At 34.3% G+C, this 26311-nt stretch overlaps 1 protein-coding gene across 2 annotated transcripts in view; it reads left to right on the forward strand.

The window, feature by feature from the left end:
* The first annotated feature begins 468 nt into the window (after positions 1 to 468).
* The window catches only part of CDH18 (cadherin 18), a 343377-nt gene continuing 317534 nt past the window's right edge, over positions 469 to 26311 (forward strand). Inside the window, exon 1 of one of the 2 annotated variants that reach the window (XM_047074386.1) lies at positions 469 to 696. In XM_047074386.1, the coding sequence (XP_046930342.1) occupies positions 469 to 696 (228 nt within the window). The remainder of the gene's footprint in view (positions 697 to 26311) is intronic. The other variant, XM_047074393.1, reaches the window with a different exon arrangement.

Consider the following 26311-nt stretch of genomic DNA (forward strand, 5'->3'; position numbering starts at 1 on the left):
CAGTAAAGATAAGAAGATCCTTGTAAAAATGTATGCAGGATACAAGCTTATGCATGACTATATGTATGCATGTTTGTGTGAATTGCAAAAAGAATTTGTATGTATTCTTTACACATCAGCATCATCCTACAAAATAGTATAATTTGCATTCAGAGAAAATACTTAAAGCTACCATGTTTTGTAATATATATAATTTTCTCTCTATCCATTAGGTAGAAAATGGTTGCCTGTGTTCACTTACTGTGAAGATTTGGAATCAGACAACTACAGATTTGATTCTCCAAGTGTTTCAGGATGTAAATGTAGTCTGAGCTTTCCCTGATGGGCAGTTAAATCATGGACACGCTAAACAATTTACTTTGGACTGTCCTTCCAAAAGATGCTCTGGCTTCTCTCTTGAATGCGCACTAAGCATTTATAACTGACAAGGAAAAGAAAGAAGACGGTGAACTGGAAAGCTATCTTACAATGAAAATTACGAGCACATCTTGTATCTGTCCAGTCCTCGTGTGTCTCTGTTTTGTGCAGAGGTGTTATGGAACTGCTCACCACAGCTCCATCAAGGTGACCAGAAACCAGACCAAACACATTGAAGGTGAAACCGAAGTCCACCATCGTCCCAAAAGGGGATGGGTTTGGAATCAGTTCTTTGTTTTAGAAGAACATATGGGACCCGATCCACAATATGTCGGAAAAGTAAGTTTTTGTTTGTTTGTTTCTTCCTATTCTAGGAAATTATGATAAGATGAGGGTAGAGTTGAGTTGGATTTGAAAAGACATAGAAAGTAGAGGGAAATATGCTATAGAATGGTATTACTTATAAAGGATGGTTCAAAATCATGATTGAAAAAAATAAAGTGTACCAGTCATGTCACATCTCCCTAAACATTGGTCCATACACGTTGAACTGAATGTTCTTCACCACCGTATGACTCTTTACATTCTTTTGTGTAAAGTAGAAACACTGAATTGAACACATAATTGAGTGATTTTGTCTTTATTATCATGAAGGTATATTATAATTCACAAAGCCATTTACTGGTGCATTGGTATTTATATTTTTCAATCTATGGCTAATGCACATGAAACAATGTGCACCTATTATATTTCATGGCATCTAATATATTTTTGTTAATGGTCACAGTGATTGTATTTGAATCTAAGCCATCTTTTAAAAGCACATGGATGTTTTTTCAATTCCCCATATTAATTCCCATACAAATGCTGATACATTTTAAATATAGATTACATGTCCACAGGATGTATAGGTTTTGTTAAAATTCCAAAAGAGTGAAGTTGGTAAAATAGTCATAACTTTAGACCACCTTTCCTTTCTCGTGAAAATACAAGACAGTTTAGTGGTTTACCAAACCAATCAGGAGACCGTGTGTTCACTAATTGGGGACAGCTTCACCATGTGTCATGAAGGCTCCAGGGCAGAGAATAGAGCAGGAGGTGGAGAGACCTTCTGATGAATTACCGATCCTTGGAAGCAGCCACTTAGTTTACTCAGTACCTCTGGGAGAAACAGTAAGCACAGCAGTAGAATCTCCATGACGGCAGGCTCAGTGAATTTCATCTCCCTGCTTGACTATTTATTTTCACTTTAACACTGTTAGTACTAAAAAAAAAAAAAATACTACTGCATCCAAGATCCAAGCCATAGTGCTTCCCTAATGTGTAGGCAGTACAGGATCACAAACCATCTGCTTCGCCCCTGATCCAACAGGGACCGGGTTGCAGCTGTATTTCCATAGCCAGCAGGAGCTGAGGAGTCAGAATGTGGTACATAAGAAGAGATCTGAAACAATTCTGTCTCTTTCTTATATGCATATATAAAATGAAACAACTCATCTTCATCATTTATTTATTTCTACAAAGTATTCCACAAAGTAGATGAAAACAAATGTGCTACAATTATGTGTGTGTGTACACACACACACACACATATACACACACATATACACGTATATATTGAATTACTTGAAACTTGTGTTTTTATTATGAACTTCAGAATACTTTTCTGTAATTCTTTATTATCTTTGAGAAAAAGAAAAATTAAAAAAAAAAAAACAGAAAAAATGCCCTCCCCCCTTTAGGAGTACCCGAAAAGGAAAATTTATTTTATTACTATAAATATTTTGTTATGGATATTTCTTGTCATATCAATCCACGTGAAAAACAAAAAACAAAATTTTCTGGAAAGAAAAAGATCGGACGACTTTCATTTCCTCTTGGGTCGCCTCATCTAGTAAAAGATGAAGCCTTATTAGGTAGATCAATTTCAGACATTCTTTCTGGGCCTGGGTGCCAATGAGCATATGGTTGAGAGTTTGTTACCCATCAGGAGGCGGTAGAAGTCTGTGAAGCTATTCAAGCTGGTAGAGGTTCTGTGGAAATTGGTATCTGTTCTGTTTCTAGTATTGGTGGACAAATATAAATTTTTATACCCAAGGATGTGGTTCTCTTATTCCCTATCTGACCTGACCCCCTCACTTGGTCTTGTCTTGTCTTGTCTTGTCTTGTCTTGTCTTGTCTTTTCCTTTTTTCTTTTCTTTTCTTTTCTTTTCTTTTCTTTTCTTTTCTTTTCTTTTCTTTTCTTTTCTTTTTTCTTTTCTTCTTTTCTTCTTTTCTTCTTTTCTTCTTTTCTTCTCTTCTCTTCTCTTCTCTTCTTCCTTTATGAGAAATTCTAACTTAATTGTACAGATTTCTTCCAGTCACCTGTCTCCATGTACATACATATGTCCTTATAAAAATACAAATATAACTGATTTTTAAGACTGCAAAGTTCAACGATCCATATGTGCTTAAAATAGTACTTGTTGTCCCATTACTTTAATTTGTTCAAGAAGTGAATTTATGTCTCGCATTTACAAATACATTCATATGGAAACAGCTATGTATTTTCATAGCACTTAGGAATAAAAAATAGAATCATTACAATTACTATGAGTAGGAAAAGGAATTTCTCCAAAGAACTGAAAATTATGAACTTAGGCCTTCTCTGACACAGAAATGTCAGCAGTTTTGTCATTAGAAATAATTAGTATTCATGCAATGGAGTTTTTGTATTAAAATAGTATTTTTATAGATGTATTATGTAAGTTCATTTTAAATTATCCTTGAGCTCTTGAATATAATCATATATAACTACAGTTATATTTCACATTATAAAACAGCTTTATTAGACATTTGATTAGGGTTAAGCTCCTAAGTGTTTTTATATACCAACTTCTTATATATTTTTATGATACTTTTCTTAATATTTTTAATCAATGATTGAGTTAATATGAAGGTATTTATTTTGTTGACAGTAGTCAATATATATTGCTCACTACTAAGATGCTTATATGTGGCTGTGACCATGATCAAAGGACTATTTTTAATGGTAAATAATATAACTATGTGTGTACATATATATACACATACATATATGTGTGTATAACTATGTGTGTATATATATATACACATACATATATATACACACATATGTATAATATATATACATACATATATACACATGTATAATATATACACATCATTATACATGCATATAATTACATATACATATATATAATTGATAATTCATAATATATATATTTTTTTCTGATGGTAATGGCCATGAAAGATCAGATACCATAACTAGCATGAATATATCTCATGTATTGGATCTCTAGGAATTGTTAAATACCTTTATATATCTCATAGATGTAAAGATTTTAAAAATAATTGAAGGATTAGAGTAAGAAAAATATTATAGCACACTGGTTAGAAAGTAAGTCCTTTTCTCCTGGAACAAATTATATAGTAATGTCTATAGAATTTTAAAACAGTAGTGTTTTTTCTTTCCAAAAATCATATAAAAACTTGATGTTTACATGAAAAATGCAGATTGAACCCCATTATGATTGAGACTATAATTTTTTATAAGATACCACACAAATTCTAAAATTTATGCCATCCATAAATACCTGTCATTGGAGTAGATTCAATGTCTTCATGAGATATCAATAATTAGTGAGTACAACGATTTGAGTTACAGCTTCTTTGCTTATTATCTGTATTACGATTGGCAAGTCTCTTTATTTCCCTGTGTTTCTATTTCCTTAAAGGTGAAGCTGAGAAATATTGTTTGGTAGTTCTGTTAGTAATTCAACTATAAAGTTTTATTTATGGTTTAGATCATGGGTAAGTTAGACTACAGTCTGTGTGCCAGATTGAGTCTGTGCACATTTTGGTATTACCTGCATAGTAAGCAAGTTTGGGTTTTCTGTTAGTTTTCATTTTTAAATTTTGGGGAAAAAATTTTAAATAATGTCTGTGAGGTGTGCCTGGGTGGCTTAGTTGGTCCAGAGTTAGATTTGATTTCAGCTCAGGTCATGATCTCAGGGTTGTGAGGTTGAGCACCGCATCAGACTCTGTGCTGATCATGAAGCCTGTTTAAGATTCTCTCCCTCTCTCTCTCTCTTTCTCTCTCTCTCTCCCTCTGCCCCTCTCTCTAGCTCTCTCTCTCTCTCTCTCTCTATCCTCACTTTTGAATAAACAAACAAATAAGAAATGATTTTTGTGATATGGAAATTATATGAAATTCAAATTTCAGTTTCCATGACTAATGTGTTTTATTTTTAAGTTTATTAATTTATTTTGAGAGAGAGACAGAGAGAGAGACAGAGACAGAGAGAGACAGAGAGAGTGAAAGCACAAATGGGAGAGGGGCAGAGAGAAGGAGTCAGAATCCCAAGCAGGCTCCATGCACCCTCAGCACAGAGTTCCATGTGGGGCTTGAACCCACGAACTTCGAGATCATGACCTGAGTCGAGATCAAGAGTCTGACTCTTAACCAACTGAGTCACCCCGGTGCCCCGTGTGTGTGTGTGTGTGTGTGTGTGTGTGTGTGTGTGTGTGTGTGTTTAACGCAGCTATGCTTATGCATATATGTATCGTATATGGCTGTTTTCAACCAAAAGTGGTAGTATTAAGAGGTGGCCAGAGAAAGTATGGCTCACAAAATCTAAAATATTTACTAGTGGCATTTTCAGGTAATGTTTGTGGATTCCTATTAAGATGCCTGCTGCACCTAGCATAGTGTGAATACTTTAGGAGATCGTGGGACTATTTCATCTTTGTACATACGTATCTATCTTCGTGCCTATTGTAACGATCAAATGGTAATTCACAGAAAGTGCTCTATAAACCATAAACTTGTATATCCATGTTAATGGTTGTGATAATTATTTCAAATTATTGAAACAGAAATCTTTCTCATTACTCATTGCTTTTATGAAAGAGAGAATTTTGAAAGTTTCATTTCACCATTTACACTGGGGACCACTCCTCTGTAGATATTTTAATGAATGTTTATTAACTCTGGTTTCATTTTTATTGTTGCTGTTGTGTTGCTGTTGCGTGCAATAATATAATGAATGTTTTTCTACACACATTTAATATACATATATCCGTGGAAAAAATTTCCAAACGTGAGATTCTGATTCAAAGATAAATGTTCAGGGGCACCTGAGTGGCTCAGTCGGCTAAGTGGCTGCCTTCGGCTCAAGTTATGGTCTCATGGTTCACTGGTTCCAGGCCTACATCAGGCTCTCTGCTGTCTGCATGGAGCGCACTTGGGATACTCTGCCCCCCTTTGTCTCTGCCCCTCCCCCTCTTGTCCCTTTGTCTCTGCCCTTCCCCCACTTGTCCCCTCCCTCCCTCCCTCCTTCTCTCTCTCTCTCTCTCTCTCCCTCCCTCCCTCCCTCTCTCTCTCTCTCAGAAATAAATAAATAAAAAGTAAAACAAAAGATAAATCTTGAATTTGGGTAGGTATTACTAGATCCCCGTCCATAGGTATTGTAGTGTATTCTGCATTTCTCTCCATGATGTAGAAAAGTGACAATTTCTCTATAGCAATGCCAATAAGATGGGATTGTAAAACTTGGAATTTTGCAGTTATAATAGGTGAAAAATAGCATCTCTGTGTGCTTTTTATGTACATTTATCTTATTATGAGTTAAATTGATCATCTTTTCCTATTTGAAGGATGCACATTTATACATTTTTTTTTACTGACTGTTCATGTCTCTTAATCTTATATTGTTTTGTTGGACTCTTTAACTTATCAATACTAATAGTTCTTTACATAATAGGTGCAATAATTTCTTGCCAGTTATATGGTATGAATAGTTTTTTTTTTCAAAGTTACCATTTGTCTTTGGACTTCATTTATAATTACTGTTTTATAAAAATTTATTATTTTAATGCAGTGATTTCTGGTATTTTTTGTTCTTTCCCCAATATATTTTCTTTGTTGAAGTACAATTAAATACTTATATTAGTTTCAAGGGTACAGTATAATGATTCAGTGGTTCTGTGCATTACTCAGTCCCCAGCCTGACAAGAGTACTCTTAATCTCTTTTATTTGACACATCTCTCCACCTACCTCTCCTCTGGCAACTGCCAGTTTTCTCTGTATCTAAGAGTCACTTTATCATTTGCTTGTTGGTCTCTTTTTTTTCTTTTTTCTTTTTCTTTTTAACTTTACATATGAGTAAAATCATATGATGTATTTCTCTTTTTGTTTGACTTAGCATTATAACTTCTAGGTCCACTCATGAAGTTGCAAGATCTCATGGCAAGATCTCATTCTTTTCTGTGACTTTTCTGTGTGTGTGTGTGTGTGTGTGTGTATGTGTGTGTGTGCATGTGTGTGTGTGTGCATACCATATCTTTTTTATCCATTTATCATATCAGTGGACACTTGAATTGCTTCCATATCCTGGCTATTATAAATAATGCTGAAAAACATATGGGTGCATATATCTTTTTGAATTAGTGTTTTGTTTCCTTTGAGTAAATACCCAGTAGTGCAATTATGGGATCATGTGGTAATTCTATTTTTATTTTTATTAATATTTATTTATTTTTATTTTGAAAGAGAGAGAGGCAGAGAGAAGGGGAAAGAAGGGGAGGGAGAGGGAATCCCAAGCTGGCAGCACAGAGCCCGACACAGGGCTCGGTCTCACAAACTGTGAGATCATGACCTGAGTCGAAATCAAGAGTCTGAGGCTTAAGTGACTGAGCCACCCAGTCTCCCCGGTATTCTATTTTTAATTATTAGGAAGCTCCATACTGTTTTCCACAGTGGCTTCACCAATTTACATTCCCACCAACACTGCAGGAGAGTTCCCTTTTCTCCAAATCCTTGCCAACACTTCCCATTTCTTGTCTTTTTGATTCCAGCCACTCTGCCACATCTAAGGCATTATCTCATTACACCTGTCAGAATGGCTAGAATCAGAAAGACAAGAGATTCCTGGCATGTTTTTGACTAAAGCTGTATTTTTAAACTTAGAGTCTTCTGAAGTTTGAGGATATGGTGTTCAGAATTAGTGACAGTAGATAAAAAATATATTCTTTAGGCCTTAACATCTATAGTTTATCACACATATTAGAAAATATTACTTATTGAATAAAAAATGGTGTCAAAGTAGAAATGCTTATGGTAGAGACCAGAAATTATAATTCTGAATATATTTGAATTTCTGTTTCCTTAGCCACTTGAAATTGGTTGTTTTAAGTCTACCTCTCATATTTGCCTATAGATTATATCCTTAGATATGCAAGGCTATGATTGCAAAGTATATTGACTCTCACTAATATATATTAGGAACATTTAGTGTATGTAATAGGTAGAATTTAATTAAAAATATCCACTGCAAATAATGTCTTAATCCACAGCTGTTCACGATACACTTCATATATTTCCAATGGGAACTGCTTGTGCTTAGCTATTGTTCTGCTGCATATATACATTTTATTTTCACTTGAATAACATTATAGAAGTTTATTTCTTTACCCAAGCATTTTTGTATGAAAACAAAGGAAGTTCTAATTTCCCGGGATATCTGTAAGTGGATTTTTTTTTTACATTGCATTGTTTGATAATAAAAGGGAATGGAATAAAACTCATAAACAAAAAGTAAGAGACTGAACTGTATGTTTTTACCTAGCAGTGCATTATAGGCTAAGCTATTTAATCTATTCACAATTTTATGTTTAGGTTTATGGCTCTACTGACATTAAAGATACTTTTGATAATAAAGGTTAAAAACTTAATTTTTTTTTCAGAATAAGCAAACGAATTATGTTCTCCATCTTACATTTCCTACATTTTTGGTGTATCTGCTTATAACTATTATAATTTTTTCTAGATAATAACCATAACACAGAGAAGCTATTGCTTACATCTGTTAAGGATTTAGTTACTAAAATTCTGCCACGCTCTCTCTCCTCCCTATCTGCATCCTCTCTTGAATGATGGGTATAGACTATAGACAATTATTCTCAAATTGCTTTATTAAAAACAACACACACATCAAAGATAAGGAAGGAATTCAAGGAAAATAAAGGAGCTAAGAAACCATCTTGCCAAATTTTGCAAGTAATAGAGAGCAACGATGCTCAAAATGGTTAAGTGACCTCTTCTTGTTCAGGGTATTAGCTATGGCACTGGCAAATAAGGAATTATAAGATATCTGATTCTTTAATGAAAATCAATTTCTAATACATAGTGCAGGAAATTCTTCTTTCATCGTCACTATTACTGGCATTATTCTAATTTTTTTTTCTCTTTGAAAAGAGAACCTTAAAACCTCTTTTAATATGAAGTGCTGTAGTTTCAAATTAAATAAATGATTTTGAGGTTAAAGAGAGAATAAATCATGTAAAAATGATAGGGAAGGTTCAAGCTTTTCAGAAAAAGAATATATGATATCTTTAATGTCATTATGAGCTCTGAATTAAATATTAAGTGTGCAGCAAGGAAAGGTCCCAATTGTCATCTAATATTGTCAAGATGATAATTTTATGAACGTTTTTATCATAACTTCCTTGAAATGGAAAACTTCATGTATCAAAATATGACATTTGAATTTTATACAGATGATAATGTGATGGCATGATGTCGTGTGAAATTAATTATGGTATGTGGTTTTATATGGATATGGAACTTTTCCAATAATCATCCTGGAAATTTAACTATTTAGGTCCGTTCTATAAGAAATTGGGTGCATAAAAGAGGATTTTGATTTGGCATATGTGTCATTTAGGTTTTGGAAATTCAGAATTTTTTTTTAAGAAATATGATCTCGTTAAGGTTAATTACATTTTAGAAAATATGTGGTATTTTGTTTAAATATAATTTTAAAATGTTTAAGGTAATTAAGGCATTTCTTAATGTTGCACTGACAGTTTTAAGGGTCCTAATCCATTTGCTATGACCAGAGCATATATATTTATTCACATTGTGAACTTTAAAACAGTATAAAAATGCACCCACCTCCGTGTGTGTGTGTGTGTGTGTGTGTGTGTGTGTGTGTGTCTGCGTGTCTGCGTGTGTCAGTGTTGTGAGCTGATTTTCATCTTTGAGAGCTTTTGGTAATGTCAAGAGACAATTTTTGCCAGAGCTAAATCGTCTATATAGTTGGGTTCATGATACTTAAAAGGCCTAGAAAATGTTTTAATGCATTTTCAAGTCAGAATAAAATACGAAAATAAATATTATTTAGTTGGTATTATACTAATCTTTATGTCAACACAATTATAAATAGAATTTTTTTTATTTTTTTTAACTTTTTTTAAATTTATTTTTGAGACAGGGAGAGACAGAGCATGAACGGGGGAGGGTCAGAGAGAGAGGGAGACACAGAATCTGAAACGGGCTCCAGGCTCTGAGCGGTCAGCACAGAGCCCGATGCGGGGCTCGAACCCACCGACCGCGAGATCATGACCTGAGCCGAAGTCGGCCGCTCAACCGACTGAGCCACCCAGGCGCCCCTAGAATTTATCATTTTAGTTGAAAAAGCAGCCCACAAAGGAAAAACGGTCAACCACCTGTGGAGGTTTTAACGTGGACCTGATTCGGGGTTGTGACCAGCAGGGATGTGGTGCTACCACTAGCGGTTCGTTATTAGAGACCAGAGATGCCGCTATACATTTTGTAACAGGCAGAATGCCCGGCCCGCATTAACGACAAAGAATTCTCCAGCACACCACAGCAATGCTACCAGCATTGATCTTATATTAACGTCCCTGTGTCACATTTCTCTCGGTCAAAATGTTTTTGGATATTTTTCCGTACTGTTACCTCACTATAACGCTATTCTATATGTGACTTTTGTCATCCACGTAGAGATGGGTGTAACCTTTTGATTAGTTTATGCAATCTGACAAGTTAGTTTTCTAAGTAATGAGTTTATTCCATTACATGTATTGTGATTTCTAATACACTTGGACTTATTACTTGCAATTTATTTTGTATTTAATGTTCCCTATTCTACTATAATGTCTTCTGGCATTTCTTTGTACTGGTTTAGAAGTTTTTATGTTGTATGTTTTTGATATTTGTGCTTGCTCTTAGTTGCTTGCATGTGCTCTTGACTTTGTATGTCAAAACTTAACAGTTCTACTTACCTCCTAATAACAAGATATGGGATGGTCAAATTTGGGTGATGTTACTGTGTTTTCTACTTTTTATATACCTACTGTGCCAAGTTGTTTTTAAGGCACCAAATCACTCATTATTCCTCTTGTGAGTATTAATGTTTAATACTTTTCTTCTTGAGTTCAGTGACTACTTTCTGCAATATGACTGTGTCCCATTTCTTTTTAATTGATAAACTTCATTTTTAAAATTTTAATTTCACTGCAGTTAACATACAGTTTTATATTAGTTTCAATCTACTGATTCAACAAACCCATACATCGCCCGGTGTTCATCATGACAAGTACACTCCTGAACCCCTATAATATATTTCATCCATTCCCCTGCCCACCTCTCCCCTGGTAACTATCAGTTTGTTCTCTATGGTTAAGAGTCTGTTTCTTGTTTTGCCTCTCAATTGTTCTCTCTCCTATTTTTTCATTGCTCATTTGTTTTGTTTCTTAAATTCAAAGTATGAATTAAATCATATATTTGTCTTTCTCTGACGTACTTATTTCACTTAGCATTATACTCTTTAGCTCCATACATGTCTTTGCAAATGGCAATATTTCATTCTTTTTTTATGGCTGAGTAATAATATATATATTATATATATACACATATATAATACTATAATATATTGTATATTAATGTACAATATATAGCATATATATTACTATATTATTACTAATATATTACTAATTAGCAATATATTACTAAGTATTTTATATTATATTACTAATATTACTAATATTTTACTAATATATATTAGTAATATATTTTACTAATATTTATTAATATATTAATTAGTAATATATGATATTAGTAATATATATGCTATATATTGTATATTAATATACAATATATTATTATACTTTTATATATTACGTATATATATATTATATATATTATATATATTATTACCCAGCCATAAAAAAAGAATGAAATCTTGCCATCTCAACATACATGTTGTATATATTATTAATATAAATTTTAATATATAATATATGCCATATATTATTAATATATTAGTAATTGCTATTATATTAGTAAAATATTACTAACTACTAATATATTAGTAATAAATTACATATTAGTAATATATAACATATATGCTATATATTGTGTATTATTAATATATATCAGTACACTATTATATATATTACATGTATTATATGTATAATATATTATTAATCAGCCATAAAAAAAGAATGAAATCTTGCCATTTGCAATGACATGTATGGATCTAGAGAGTGTAATGCTAAGTGAAATTAGTGAGTGTATATATGTGTGTATATATATATATATATGTGTGTGTGTGTGTGTGTGTATTTATATACACTTATATACTATATAAATACTATAATATAGTATTTATAGAAAGTACTAGATATAGTATAGTATATAGTATAATATAGTATAATACAATATAGTATAGTATAATACTATATGGTATAGTATAATACTATATATACTATACTATATATACTATGTATAGTATAATACTATATATGCTATGTATAGTATAATACTATATATACTATGTATAGTATAATACTATATATACTATGTATAGTATAATACTATATATACTATGTATAGTATAATACTATATATACTATGTATAGTATAATACTATATATACTATGTATAGTATAATACTATATATGCTATGTATAGTATAATACTATATATACTATGTATAGTATAATACTATATATACTATGTATAGTATAATACTATATATACTATGTATAGTATAATACTATATATACTATGTATAGTATAATACTATATATACTATGTATAGTATAATACTATATATACTATACTATATATACTTTATATACTATACAATACTATAATATACTATAAATATTATACTATACTTATATACTATATAAATAAGTGTATATATATGTATATATACATATACATATATATATACATTATATATGTGTATATATATACACATATATATACATATACATATATATATATACATTATATGTGTGTGTGTGTATATATATATATATATATATATATATATATATATATATAAAACTTCTTTATCCATTCATCTATTGATGGACACCTGGACTTGTTCATTAATTTGGCTATCATAAATAATGATGGTATAAACATTAATGTGCACGTATCGCTTTGAAAGATTGTTGTGTGGGGCGCCTGGGTGGCTCAGTGGGTTGAGCGTCCGACTTCGGCTCAGGTCACGATCTCGCGGTCCGTGAGTTCAAGCCCCGCGTCGGGCTCTGGGCTGATGGCTCAGAGCCTGGAGCCTGCTTCCGATTCTGTGTCTCCCTCTCTCTCTGCCCCTCCCCTGTTCATGCTCGGTCTCTCTCTGTCTCAAAAATAAAATAAAATGTTAAAAAAAAAAAAAGAAAGATTGTTGTGCATTCTTTAAATATCCATAGTGAGATTACCAGATTGTAGCATTGTTCTATTTTTAACTTTTTGAGGCACTTGCTTATTGTTTTCCACAGTGGCTGCACCAGTTTGTATTCCCACCAGGAGTGTAACAGGGTCCCTTTTTCTCCACATCCTCACCAACCCTTGTTGTTTCTTATGTTTTTAATTGTAGCCATTCTGACAGGTGTAAGGTGATATCTCATTGTAGTTTGGATTTGCATGTTCCTGGTGATGAGTGATGCTGAGTGTTGCCAATGAAGGCTTCAGAGGCATTACTGCCTGCTCTCTCCTAGGAGTTTTGTGGTGAACTGATACAGTTCATAAAGTTTAACATGGATACCTTTACAGCAATCCTGAGCAATACAAAGAACTTAGGATGTTTAAACACTCTTTGCTCTTCACTTTTGATATTACAATTGTTTAATATCTTTTTCCTCATCAAAAAAAGTACTTTCTAGGTTTTTCTTGATTACAGTTATTCAAACATCAGATTTTGCTTGGATTAATTCAGGTTTACCAATACCTATGTTCTCTACTGCTTCCACCCTTCTTCCTTCTGGTTTGATTTTTTTTTTTTAATTTTTTTCTCAATGTTTATGAGAGAGACAGAAAGAGTGAAAGCAGAAGAGGGGCAGAGAGAGGGAGACACAGAATCTGAAGCAAGTTCCAGGCTCTGAGCTGTCAGCACAGAGCCCCACGCGGGGCTCAAACTCATGAACTGTGAGATCATGACCTGAGCCGTAGTCGGATACTTAACTTACTGAACCCCCAAGGCACCTCTCTGGTTTGATTTTATTATCGTCCATAAATATAATCTTTCTTTTATTTGTTTTTCTGTTTAGCGTGGGAGTAGTGAAATTTTTTTTTCTTTTTGGTTTTTTTGTTGTTAAAATTTGTTTAACTGAATCGTTGTTTTGTGTGTATAGGAATGTAATGAGTTTTTCCATTATTGATTTATTACGGATATATTGTATGATGAACTCTATTTTTTTATGAGAAATCTGTTGTAATTTCATTTTTAAGATTTTTAGAAGTTTCTTTATTTATTTTGAGACAGAGACAGTGAGAGTGGGAAAGAGGCAGAAAGAGAGGGAGAGAGAAAAAAAATCCCAAGCCGGCTGCACGCTGTCAGCACAGAGCCTAATGTGGGGCTGGAACTCAAAAACCCACAATATCATGACCTGAGCGGAAACCAAGACTCGGATGCTTAACTGACTGGGCCACCCAAGTGCCCCATCATTTTAATTTCTTTTGCTTGCGTTGATTTCAGGATTATACTGTTTTCTTTGTGGTCTGTAGATTCACTGTAGATTCAAGCTTTGATTACTTTTCTTTATTTGGCTTTCTATTTTTCTCAGTCTGTGTATTAATTAGCAAGGGCTGCCGTGACAAAGTACTATAAACCAAGTAGTTTAAACCACAGAAATGCGTGGTCTTACTGTCCTGAAGGCAAGCAGTATGAAATCAAGATGTTGGCAGGGGTGATTCCTCTTGTGGTTTCTGAGGGAAGACTTTTTGTAGGCTACTCTCCTTAGTTTAGCTACTTACCTTCAGGTTTACATGGTTTTCTTCTCACACATGCATCTCTGTGTCCAAATTTCCCCTTTTCATGGGGACTTCAGTCAGATTAGAGTCCGCTTAATGACCTCATTTTAACTTAATTAGCTCTGTAAAGACCCTCTCTCTAAATCGAGTATTGACAGTTAAATCTTCAACATATGAAGTTTGCTGGCACAAAATTCAACCCACAATCATATAGAATCAGTAGTTGTATATTTATGGAGGTTTTTATATGTAATTACAGAATTATTGTATGTTATTTCTTTTTTTTTTGTATTTTTTTTGTATGTTATTTCTTTGCATTTTTGATTTTCTCATTTTCTGTTTCATTCTGAAATCTCTATTTGATATAATTTCTGTGAAATTTATTTCTAGCATACTAATCCTCTCTCCAACTAAGCTGAATATGTTCTTTGACTTACACATGAATTGAATACATTTTTTAAATTTCTAGTTGTGTGTGGTTCCATTTTTCCTTTTTATATATAATGACCTATATTTTCATTTTGGCCTCTGTTTCTTCTCTTAGTATTTTAATTGTCACAATCTACTCATTTACCAATCTGGTTCAGATTTTCTCATTTATTTTTCTGCTGGATTAATTTGCATATTTCTTTTGTCTATTTACCTTCCATCGTGGAGCTCTGATCCAAGTATGCCTTTTAAAATTTTAAATTCATTTGTCCTTAATAGAGTGCATAAGTAGGAGTGGGGATTTTGGCTTGAGAAATATCAGTGAAAAGCCACGTATCTTTTTGTCTGCTGGCAACCAGTTGATTTCATAAATCGGAATGAATATTAACTTTTAAGTACAGTTTCTTGTCTATACATTCAATGAAAAGGGCAACAAAAAGAATGCAAATAACACTAAAAATATAAAGCTTACACCTTTCATCTGGGCTGTAGGATTTGGTTTCAGTTTATTGCAGAACTCCTAATAGAACCTTGAACTCCTCATAGAACATTAACCTCCCTGTACTTTCTTAAACTGGTGGGTAAGTAGTCTAATTTTCATTTCATGGAGGGTTTTTGTTGTTGTTTGTAGTCTTTCTTTTTTTTTTTTTAATTTATTGTAACGTTTATTTATTTTTGAGACAGAGACAGACAGAGCATGAACAGGGGAGGGGCAGAGAGAGAGGGAGACACAGACTCCAAAGCAGGCTCCAGGCTCTGAGCCATCAGCCTAGAGCCTGACGCGGGGCTCGAACTCATGGACCGCGAGGTGGTGACCCGAGCTGAAGTCGGACGCTTAACGGACTGAGTCACTCAGGCGCCCCTGTAGTCTTACTTTCTTTAGATATCTTCATTCTAATTCTATGCCTTGAGGAGACTAAAAGTCCTGACTTCTAATATTTAGGAGATGTAAAAACTGAGTTCTAGGTCCCCAGAACTTTTATCCAGTTTAATCCCCACCCCCCCGGAAGGATCAATTGGCTGCTAGTTGGATATGATCTCTGTGGTACTAAGTTCTCTATCCTTTCCTTTTCCCCAGTAAATTATCTTTCACGTTTTCTAGCTCACTCATATAATACTTTAACTTTTATTTTTTTTTTACATTCTTTTTATCATTTATAGTAAGATACATGTCTTTATTAGCTTTGTCTGCCATTTTTTGGTCATATCTTGCCTCAGGTTTTTCTTTCTATAAAATATATTTGAATTAGGCAATTTTCTCAGTATCTCTTCTGGATGTAAATAATATTATTAGTTTTACCATGCTTCAATATTCTCATGCAGAAGTAGATATTAATCTAAATGTTCCCAAAATATGAAACAGTAGAAATATGCATTCTAAAAGTTTGATAGCACTTCTTAACTAATTATAGTCTGATTTATTTCAACATGAATTTTCCCTAAGAAAATGAGTTTTTTTTCTTTTTTTTTTTTTAATTTTTTTTCAACGTTTTTTATTTATTTTTGGGACCGAGAGAGACAGAGCATGAACGCGGGAGGGGCAGAGAGAGAGGGAGACACAGAATCGGAAACAGGCTCCAGGCTCTGCGCCATCAGCCCAGAGCCTGATGCGGGGCTCGAACTCACGGACCGCGAGATCGTGACCTGGCTGAAGTCGGACGCTTAACCGACTGCGCCACCCAGGCGCCCCGATGAGTTTTTTTTCAACATAGGTATTAGATTATTCTCAGGATGTCTGTTCCATTATTTTATTGATTTTTATTCAATGGATTTTTAACATTAAATTGCACTGGATCTCACATAGAAAAGTTATTTAATTTGAAATTTGAGCCTTCAGGGTCTTCAGATACATTTAGGATTTTATTTTTGTTTTTGAGATTCATCAAGAAAATATCAAGCATTCATTTATAAGAATTAAAATGAAATATAATCAATTCCTTTCTTCTAGGATATTTATTTTCATTTGTATGATTTGTCACTTTATTCACAGCAATTAAAAAATATATGCTAAGAAGTAATTTTCTACACTAAAATAATACAAAATATAAATTAAAAAAATAAACTGTACTAAACTCATAGCTTTCTCTTTGATTTGCATCATTTAGAACTATAGTTTGATTGCAGTTGAGTTTATTTTAATGAAAATTGAATACTATTTAAGATATATTCATTCATTCAATATTTCTTGAGTCCTTAGTTCTGCACAGTATTCTAAGCATGGATTATATGGTTATGAACAAAACAGATATAATGGAGGACATCGATATTAAACTGGCATTCACACAAATACATATCCAACTATAAATCATGATTGAGGATTATGGAATAAAATGTGCTCGTGTGTAGTGTAACACCAAGATTGATGATGATAAAAGAACTCTCTGAGGAAAGAATAGGCGATATCTCAAAATGAATAGGAGCTAATCAGTCCAAATTGGTGGTATGCGTGTTTATGACTATTGGGAATGGAAGCATGTATGGTGTAGGAATAACACATGTATAGATCCAGTCATGGAAAGACATTTTGGATTTGAGATTCAAAGAAAGACCCGGGTGCCTATAATTCATATTTAGAGAAATAGGAAGGCATTGTTGACTTTTGAGAAGAAAATTGCATGGTGTTATTTTGTTTGTTTGTTTTTAAGCAATCACTTTGCCCTATGATCAACTGAATTGCAGGGAAGAAGTCCAGGAAAATCAAAAGTAGCTTATTTTCTGTAAAAGAGTTAATATAGAAACAGAAACTGATAGAGTGTAGTTTGCTTACTTACTTTCCCATAATGATTGAAGGGAAAATGTGTTCATGTACTGTATAATGTGTTATGGAATCAGGAGAGGACTTGAGACATACTTGTAGCACATATATAAGTGACAGTGGTGGGACTCACCTTGGACAGGTAGCCTTGATTTTCCTACTACGTAATTGTTTAACCTTGGTAAATCCAAACTTACAAACAGAGTTTCTTATTCACATTAATAAGGCAGATGAATGAAATGATTGTCAGAATCATATTTCACTTCAAAAGTCACTGCTTCAGCATGAATTTGATGGTTAAAAAAAAAAAAAACTACAGCATGCCATACACTCTGCAAGATCTGGAGAGTATACCAATGAAAGATGCATTCCCAGTAATTCGTGAAAGTCGTGAAGAGGAAGCAAATTCAAGAAGAAATGATTGGATCACGTTGCTAAAGGTGCAGTAACAGTGCTAAGCACAAGGGGTGCTGGTACAAGAAGAGAAGTAAAATTCTTGACTTAGATCCTCAGAAGAGAAAGAGCTTGAACTAATATGTTGCTACTAATAACAAATGAGACTGGTAGAATATATAGGCTCAAAGACCAACAATGGAATGTTAGTAACAACATATCTGAAGTGAAGATGTAGCATTCAAAATCATGTAAGAACAGTAGCTGGAGTGGAGTGCAGGTTGAAAAGAAGGAGCAGGGATGAAGCTGGAGAGCATGATGGGCCATAGACACCTGTCCTGGCAGGAGAGTCCAAGGAGAGTGTCCAGAAGTTTGGGAATGAATTGAAGGATTTTCAAGTGGGAAGTGATATGAGATAGTTAGACCAAGTTTGGAGACAGAGAAGATGCTTTACCATTATTCAATCTAAACTTGAATTTGGTAATCACAGAAGAATTTCAGAATAGGAAATCAACCAAACATCATTTTTTTTTACATTTATTCATTTATTTTGAGAGAGAGAAAGAGAAAGAACACAAGCAGGAGAGGGACGGAGAGAAGGGGAGACAGAGAGAATCTCAAGCAGGCTCTGAACTGTTATCCCGAGCCCAGTGCGGGGCTAAAACCCTAAAACCATGAGATCCTGACCTGAGCCAAAATGAAGAATAACTGAAATCATGTTTAACCGACTGAGCCACCCAGGTGCCCCAACCAAACAATTTTTTCGGACGCGGCATTGACAGATATCATTGAGTGAGAGTGAGAGATGCGATGTAAAACTGTTTGAAGATAGTTGGCAAGGTTCTCATACTTAGGGGCTGAAGAGTAAATGGGGATCTTGTCTGGGAGCGAGGTTAACCTGAACCGGCTATGTCCAGGGTGATTTGTGGGCACACAGGTAAGCAGGTATAGAGAAATGCACTCAAGGGTGTAGGCTAAATGTAGGAATGGGAGACCCTGGAATCTAAATGGTGACTGAAGCCAGGCATAGAGATTTAAGGATAATTCTATGGACTGTAGGCTCAGAATGGAATTCTGGGGAACATGAATTTTTAAGAAGAAAGAAAAGTCTAGGTCTGTATAAACGGTTTGGAAATGGAATTCGAAAGAGAGAGCAGAGACGACAGAACAGAAGTGGAATCATCATAAATAAGGAAGGAGACAGTCTCAAGGGGGAGGAAATGGACAATGAGCTCTGATTTTGAGTGAGGAGACGAGAACACTATGTTGTTTGCTTAAAAATGTTATTAAGACGATAGATTTCACGTGAAGTGTTCTCACCACCACACCCACCACAATTACTGCTACTAAAGAGGGGAGGAGGAAACTTTTGTTATGTCATAGGTTGTGGTGATGCTTTCACAGATGTATACTTATCTCCAGAGTCATCAAGTTGCATATTTAAATATGTACATCTTTTGTATGTCAATTATACCACATTAAAATGTTAAAAAAAAACAGATAACCATAACACATTTTTAATTGAAAAAAGTTGTATTTTTCACTTTGTGTGTGTGTGTGTGTGTGTGTGTGTGTGTGTGTGTGTGTGTTTGTTTAACACATGAGGTTCTCTTCTCCCAAACAACTTTAGTTGTGTCTAGAGGGTGGACCTGTATTCAAGAAGACTGAGTTGTCGATGAGGAAGAAGGTTATAAATTAATGTGAATCTATGGATTATTTACTTACTTTACTTGTGGAAGACCTATCCATATTCTTCAGGGCTTTTATCAGTTGACCCTTAGCCATTAATTGTCCACAACCTGTAAAACTTTACATATTCCTCAGCCTGCTACTCACCCTGAACTCTTCTCATCTCCTTTGGTGATTGACACAATGTTTGTATTGGTTAGTAATTTCCTTCCGGCTGTTGAAGGAAACCGTGTAAAAACTCTTAACAATGGGAAATAATTTACTAGTTTGCATATCTGAAGAACAGAACAGGCTCAGGGCAGAGGCAGAATCAGAAATACAAATGATGTGATTAGGATTCTAACCAGTTCCCTAAAGCTGCAAGCTTGTAAAGTCTGTCAAGTTCAAGGCCTGAGATATGCAGCCAACAGTTCAGTGTCTGCTCTGTAATGAAAAGGATCCCCTTCCTTGCAGCTCGATACAATGATTTTAAGTGCCCAAATATTTTTTTCAATTCCACCTGTTAGGATCTGTCTTTTAAAACCTCCCATTTGGAGGTGTGAATTTCTCTATCAATCAGAGTCCTGTGGTTGAAGACAATCTACACTGTTTACCTGACAAACAGAAACAAAGCAAAACATAAAAATATAAAATAGGAACAATCCATTCAATGGAAAATATATACACCCATTCTTTGAGCTTTATTGGGCTGTTGTTCAAGCGCCACACTGGACTAATGACAGTCAACCTCTGCCAATTAACTTAAGTCTGAATTTCTGATTTAACCAAGAAAAGTGTCAAACTATCATAATGGGTTTAGACACATGCTGTCCAACAGAACTTTCTACAGTTTTGACCATATTTTATATCTGCACTATTCCTTATGGTAGCTGCTAGCCACATGTGACTCTTGGACATTTTAAATGTGGCTAGTGCCATTAAGAGACTGAATGTTTATATTTTATTAATTTAAATTGAAATAGCTACTTGTCGCCATTGGCTACAATATTAAACAGTACAGGTTTAGACTAATCAGAAAGGAAAAACCATATACAGATAATATACAAAAGTATGATTCTGTAAAAGTCACAACAATATAGACATCAAGATTGAAATTAAACACTGTGGGTCTAGTAACTTTAGTAATGTAAAAAAAAAATATGAAGACTGGTAAGATGAAACCTGATTATCTTTTCTTTTTTTAAAAAAACATTTCATAATGTTTATTTTTGAAAGAGAGACAAAGTGTGAATGGGGGAGGAGCAGAGAGAGAGAGAGAGAGAGAGAGAGAGAGAGAGGAGACCCAGAATCTGAAGCAGGCTCCAGGCTCTGAGCTGTCAGCACAGAGCCTGACGCGGGGCTCAACCCCACGAACCGTCACCCCAAACCTGATTATCTTTTCCTTGATCTCAAGTAGCATACGTTGTTATTGTTCAATTTACTTCTATCTATGGGGATGTGGGTGTGTGCTTGTACTCAGAGGCATGATTTAGTGAATCACCTCCTTGACTGCAACAGAATCTCACTGTGAGTAATTTAAAGATAAAACTTTCCAGATGGATAGTGGATAGATCACAAGAATTGTCAGAAAGGCTAGTGAGTCAGTGTTGAAGGAAAGCAGGAACCAGGGCCTTAGCGGCTGCAAATGCAGCCAAGTTGATGCCCAGAGACAGTGAAGTCAGAACATTGCCACTTATATTTCTACCGCTGGGTTTGCATTGCTGCTGTCTTCTGTGTTCTTGATAACACGATGACAAATAACATTTGATCTTCCCCTTGGTCTTTTTGTCACTGGGGGAAGTTTTAAAACTCCAGGTAAGAGCATATGTTGGCTCAGTCTCAGTCATGTGCTGGGAGTCTGGCTGCCCCAAGGAGGAGATGCAGTCTGGCTCCGGAAGTTTCCATAAGTGAAAAGCATTCACTCTTCCACCAAAAATCTCACAGTGGGGGATTCAGTTCTTCAAAAATAAGATAGGGGTCCACAAAACACACACTTGGACACTCACACACATACACACATGCCCAGCATTTAGGTTAATATAATCCTCAACTGTATAGGAAAGTTTAATATATTTGACTTTTGTTTTACTTCATTATTTTATGCATTGTGTCTCCAAGATAAATATTCATTCTATTTAAAAAAAAACCCTCAGAATAGAGATCACTTTCTTTTTTTGAACTCATTTCAGCAATGTGCACTGACTTAGTTTGAAGTGTGTGTGTGTGTGTGTGTGTGTGTGTGTGTGTGTGTGTAAACTAAAAGTAATGATTCATAAACTTGTTCTGGAACATCTTGTCTGCTTGGTAATTGCTTGTTCAGTTCATTAGCTGCTTTGCATGCATGGGTTCTTTGTGTTGTTATATCAAAATTATGGGAAGTATTAAACACGTCTATAGTATTCAAGGTAATATAAACTACTTTTAATTAAAATAAGAGGACAGTAAGCAGAAAGGAAATGTTCTAAGAGAGACCTGTATGTATTTTACTTGGAATTACACTCCTTTCTTCTCTACGACTTATGTTAAGACTTTGGGCTGTTTTTTCCTCCTTCTAGGATTGCCATTGTTACTCTTGTTCTTTGAACCCTGTTATTCCATTGAATTAAATTGACTGTGAGGAGATTCCAGTTTTGTTACTATTTTTATAAACATTGAGATGGAGAATAGTAAAATAATATTTAATTACATATCGATTATCTGAACAAACAACATCAAACAAATATTTATGTTTCTGGAGGAGGAGTGTCAATGCAGCTATAGGAGACCAAAGCCTCCTTTTGAAGAGCTTTTAAGTTGCATCTAAGTTATTTCTATTCTGTGTTTTGCAGCTGCATTTTTCTTATTGTCTGTAAGAAATGTTGAAAATAACAAGGAGTGGGGGGCCTGGGTGGCTCAATCGGTTGAGCGTCTGACTTCGGCTTAGGTCATGATCTCACAATTTGTGAGCTGAGCCCCATATCAGGGTCTATGCTGACAGCTCAGAGCCTGGAGCCTGCTTTGGATTTTGTGTCTCCCTCTCTCTCTGCTCCTCTCACGCTGTCTCTTTCACTCTCACTCTCTCAAAAATAAAGAAACATTAAAAGAAAAGAAAATAACAAGGAGATAAATATACGCTACATTTAGGTTATGTGTTGCAAACAAAGCCTTGATCTCGTGTATATTACTAGGCACACATACTGATAAGGCACATAGCTATAGTTTTCAACTTTGTTTGGATATTAGAATCAGGTAGAAAGTTTTAGAAAATAGTCAAGCCCAGACTGCACATCAGATTAAGTCAGAAAATCTGAAAAATAGAACCCTGATATCAGTATATTTTAAAGTTACCAAAATAATCCTAACTTAGTATCATTTAGAACCACTGGTTTTTAGGCTCAGTTTACTGATAGTATATAAAGATACCTTGAGCAAAATGACAAAAATCTTTAATAGTGTTGGAAATTGTTTCTTTGATTTAGTAACTGACATCTATAAAATAAAGATCATCTTAATGCACTCATGGTCTTGAATACACTTGAATAATGCTAAAATTCATAAGTGAAATTATTCTTCCTCTTTTGAAAACATATGATTAAATGAGACTGAATATTTTTTCTCTACATATTCTCATGTCGCCTTTATTGTTTTGTTATGTTGATTTTCATTTTTTTTATATAATACATGTACCTAGGGGAGAAATGTCAAATCGTACAAAAACAGTTTTAACAAAATTATTATTTCCTTCTTCCTTACCAGTCCCTTCTCATAGCCATCCTTTACAGATCAAAATCAATCTAATATTTTAGCTCCTTTATGTTAACATTACTTCACTCATTTTAATTTTCCACTGTGTTATATGAAGATCTACTGGTTTGTAATCCTGTCTCTATTTTACTTCTCCACACATTGTCTTATCATTAGTTCTTAATTTTTTTCCTTTGGTCATCTTTTTCACATACATAAAAACTGACATTTTTATTTCTTCCTTTATCAACTATAGAAAGGCTACCATTACTCCTAATTTTTTTTCTTTTTTTTTTTTTAGGATTAGTTTATAGAAACCCTACCATTGGCTTTGGAAGGCATTGAAGTAGATGGCAGAGTTTGGGCTACTTTTATCACTAGCTGGCAGAGTTCTTTCTCTAAGATATCTCAATTTATGTTTTTCTTAAAAATTTCTGCTTGCTGTTTTCCAGGAATATGCACTATTGTTGGAAGAGGTTTATGAGTGGCTGTGGAGTATTTTGCATGGCGATGTCAAGTACTTTTTCTGTAATTTTTCCATAACGTTTATGATTTAGAACATTTCCCCCCTGTCCTCCGTTTTAATTGGTGTTGCTTTCTCCTACGCTTTTCAGGAAATATACAAGACAGGTATAGCAGATTCCCTACTCGCATTTTTAAGAATATAGTTTCCTTTGTCCTTATATATCAATCATCATTATTTCATTTGAAATTTATGTTAAGAACCTACTGAAATGTCTTTTGTGTTTGGAGAAAACCTTACAAACCGTACTTCGCATAGTGCTTAAGTCTTTTAAATAATTTTTATAGTTTAATGAGTCTTCAAGGAGAAGAAAAAAAAAGTTTGTGCTCAAACTGCCATCTTGAGCAGAAAGGCTCAGGGAACCTCACATAAAGGACAATGCGAATTGTGTTACAATGTTTCTCGCAAATTACAGTCTGCAAACTTTACATGTGCTAAATATTGAGGCTATATAAACATGGGAAAGATACTGTATGGCAGTAACATTTTTTATCAGAGCCAACTGCATAGTCACCAGTTTTAACTAACATGTTGAATTCATTGTTTTCCATGTGTTAGTTCTTAGACAATAGGAAAAAAAATCTCTTGGTGTGGTGGTTCAGCAATGATGGTATTTTCATACATTTTCATACACTATGTAAAGATTCTATGTTCTACTCTTTTTCCATAATTCCTTAAGATGTTTTATCATATCATATATACTTTGTAACGTATGTAAACATTCAAATTATAAAATTTAGCCAACATCTGTAACTAAAGATTAGAAGAAAAGTATACCTTTAAAAGACACTAAGCACAGATCTGATATGTCTGTATCACTAAGACACTAAGATATGTCTGTTAACTTTGAACTAAGTGGAAATTAATATCTAACATAGTTTATACTCAATTCTGGTAAAAACATGGAGACAAATATGATCGCTAGGTATCTCTTCACTTGCTTTAAGATATGATTTTTGAGGAAGAAATAAATGTCATTTATCCATGTTAGAAAACAGAGGCTCATATCATTCACGTTCTTCCCCCCGAGCCCATCCCAGTGAACAACAACAGATTCTTATCTGCTATGAGTATTTTTAAAGTTCTGAGAGCGCATCATTGTTTTTGTCCAACTAAGTATGCTTTTTAAATTAAACATTTTAATGAGATAATTTTAGCTTCACACATAGTTGTAAGAAATAATACAGAGAGATATCTCACAAAGTCTGCCCAGTACCTCCTGATGGTAATTAGTTGCAAAGCTATAGTGTATTATCACAACCAGGATGTGGACCCTGATATAATCTACCAGATTTCCCAAAACTTCCTTGTAATTATTTATTTGCATGTCTGTTTATTAAGTTCTATAAAAACATTATCATCGATGCAGGTGCATGTGTCCCCACAGCCGCATTTACCCTACTGAACAAACTCGACCCTACAAGGGTCCATCACATCGCCCTTCTGTAACTCTAGTACTTTTCCTCCAGTCACCACCTTATCCCCCTTCCCTCCTACCATCTCTAACCCCTGGCAAACATGAATCTCCTCTTCCTTTCTATAATTTCAGAAATGTCATAGAAACAAGAGTATACAACATACAACCTTTCGGGATTGACTGTTGTTCACTAGGCACAAGGCTTTGGAGATTACTTACCAACTTACTCAAGTTGGTGCACGTGTCACTAGTTTGTTCCTTCTTATTGCCACATAGGCCTCCCCTACATGTGTGTGCCACATGCTGGTTAACCACTCATCTGCCGAGGGACACTGGGCCTGATTCCAGTTTGGAGCTATCACCAATAAAGCTTCTCTGTACATTCATTTGTAGGTGCATGTGTGAACATGAGTTCTCGTTTCTTTGGGATACTTTCCAGAGTGTGCAGTTGATGTGTTACATGGTAGTAACACATTTGCCTTTTATTAAGGAACCACCGAACTGTTTTTTAGAGTGGTTGTGATATTTCACATCCCCTCCAGCTATCTACGAGTGACTCAGTTCTTCACTTCTTCCCCAATATTTAGTGCTGCTGCTTTTGGTTTTTTGTTTTTTGTTTTTTGTTTTTTGTTTTAGCCATTCTGATCTCATGTAGTTTAAATGTCCTTTTGCCTAACGGCTAACGATATTTGACAACTTTATGTGTCCTTATTGACAGCCTGTTTCTTTGGTAAAATGGCCGTCCAGGGCTTTTGCTCATTTTCTATTTTTTTTTTAACTGTTAAGATTTGAGAGTTCTTTATATATGCTAGACACATTGTTGGATATGTAGTCGGCAAATGCTCCCAGTCTCTAGGGAGTAATTATATTTACCTTTTGATTCTCTTCACATAGGCTTCTCATGGAGAAAAACCTTTTAAATTCAGTAAGATCCAACTAATTAAATTTTCCCTTTC

Source organism: Lynx rufus, unplaced genomic scaffold (genome assembly GCF_022079265.1).
Source record: "Lynx rufus isolate CCGP_SWC_20201006 ecotype Redwood Valley unplaced genomic scaffold, mLynRuf1.p SCAF_1, whole genome shotgun sequence".
In the NCBI taxonomy this organism is placed as follows: domain Eukaryota; kingdom Metazoa; phylum Chordata; class Mammalia; order Carnivora; family Felidae; genus Lynx; species Lynx rufus.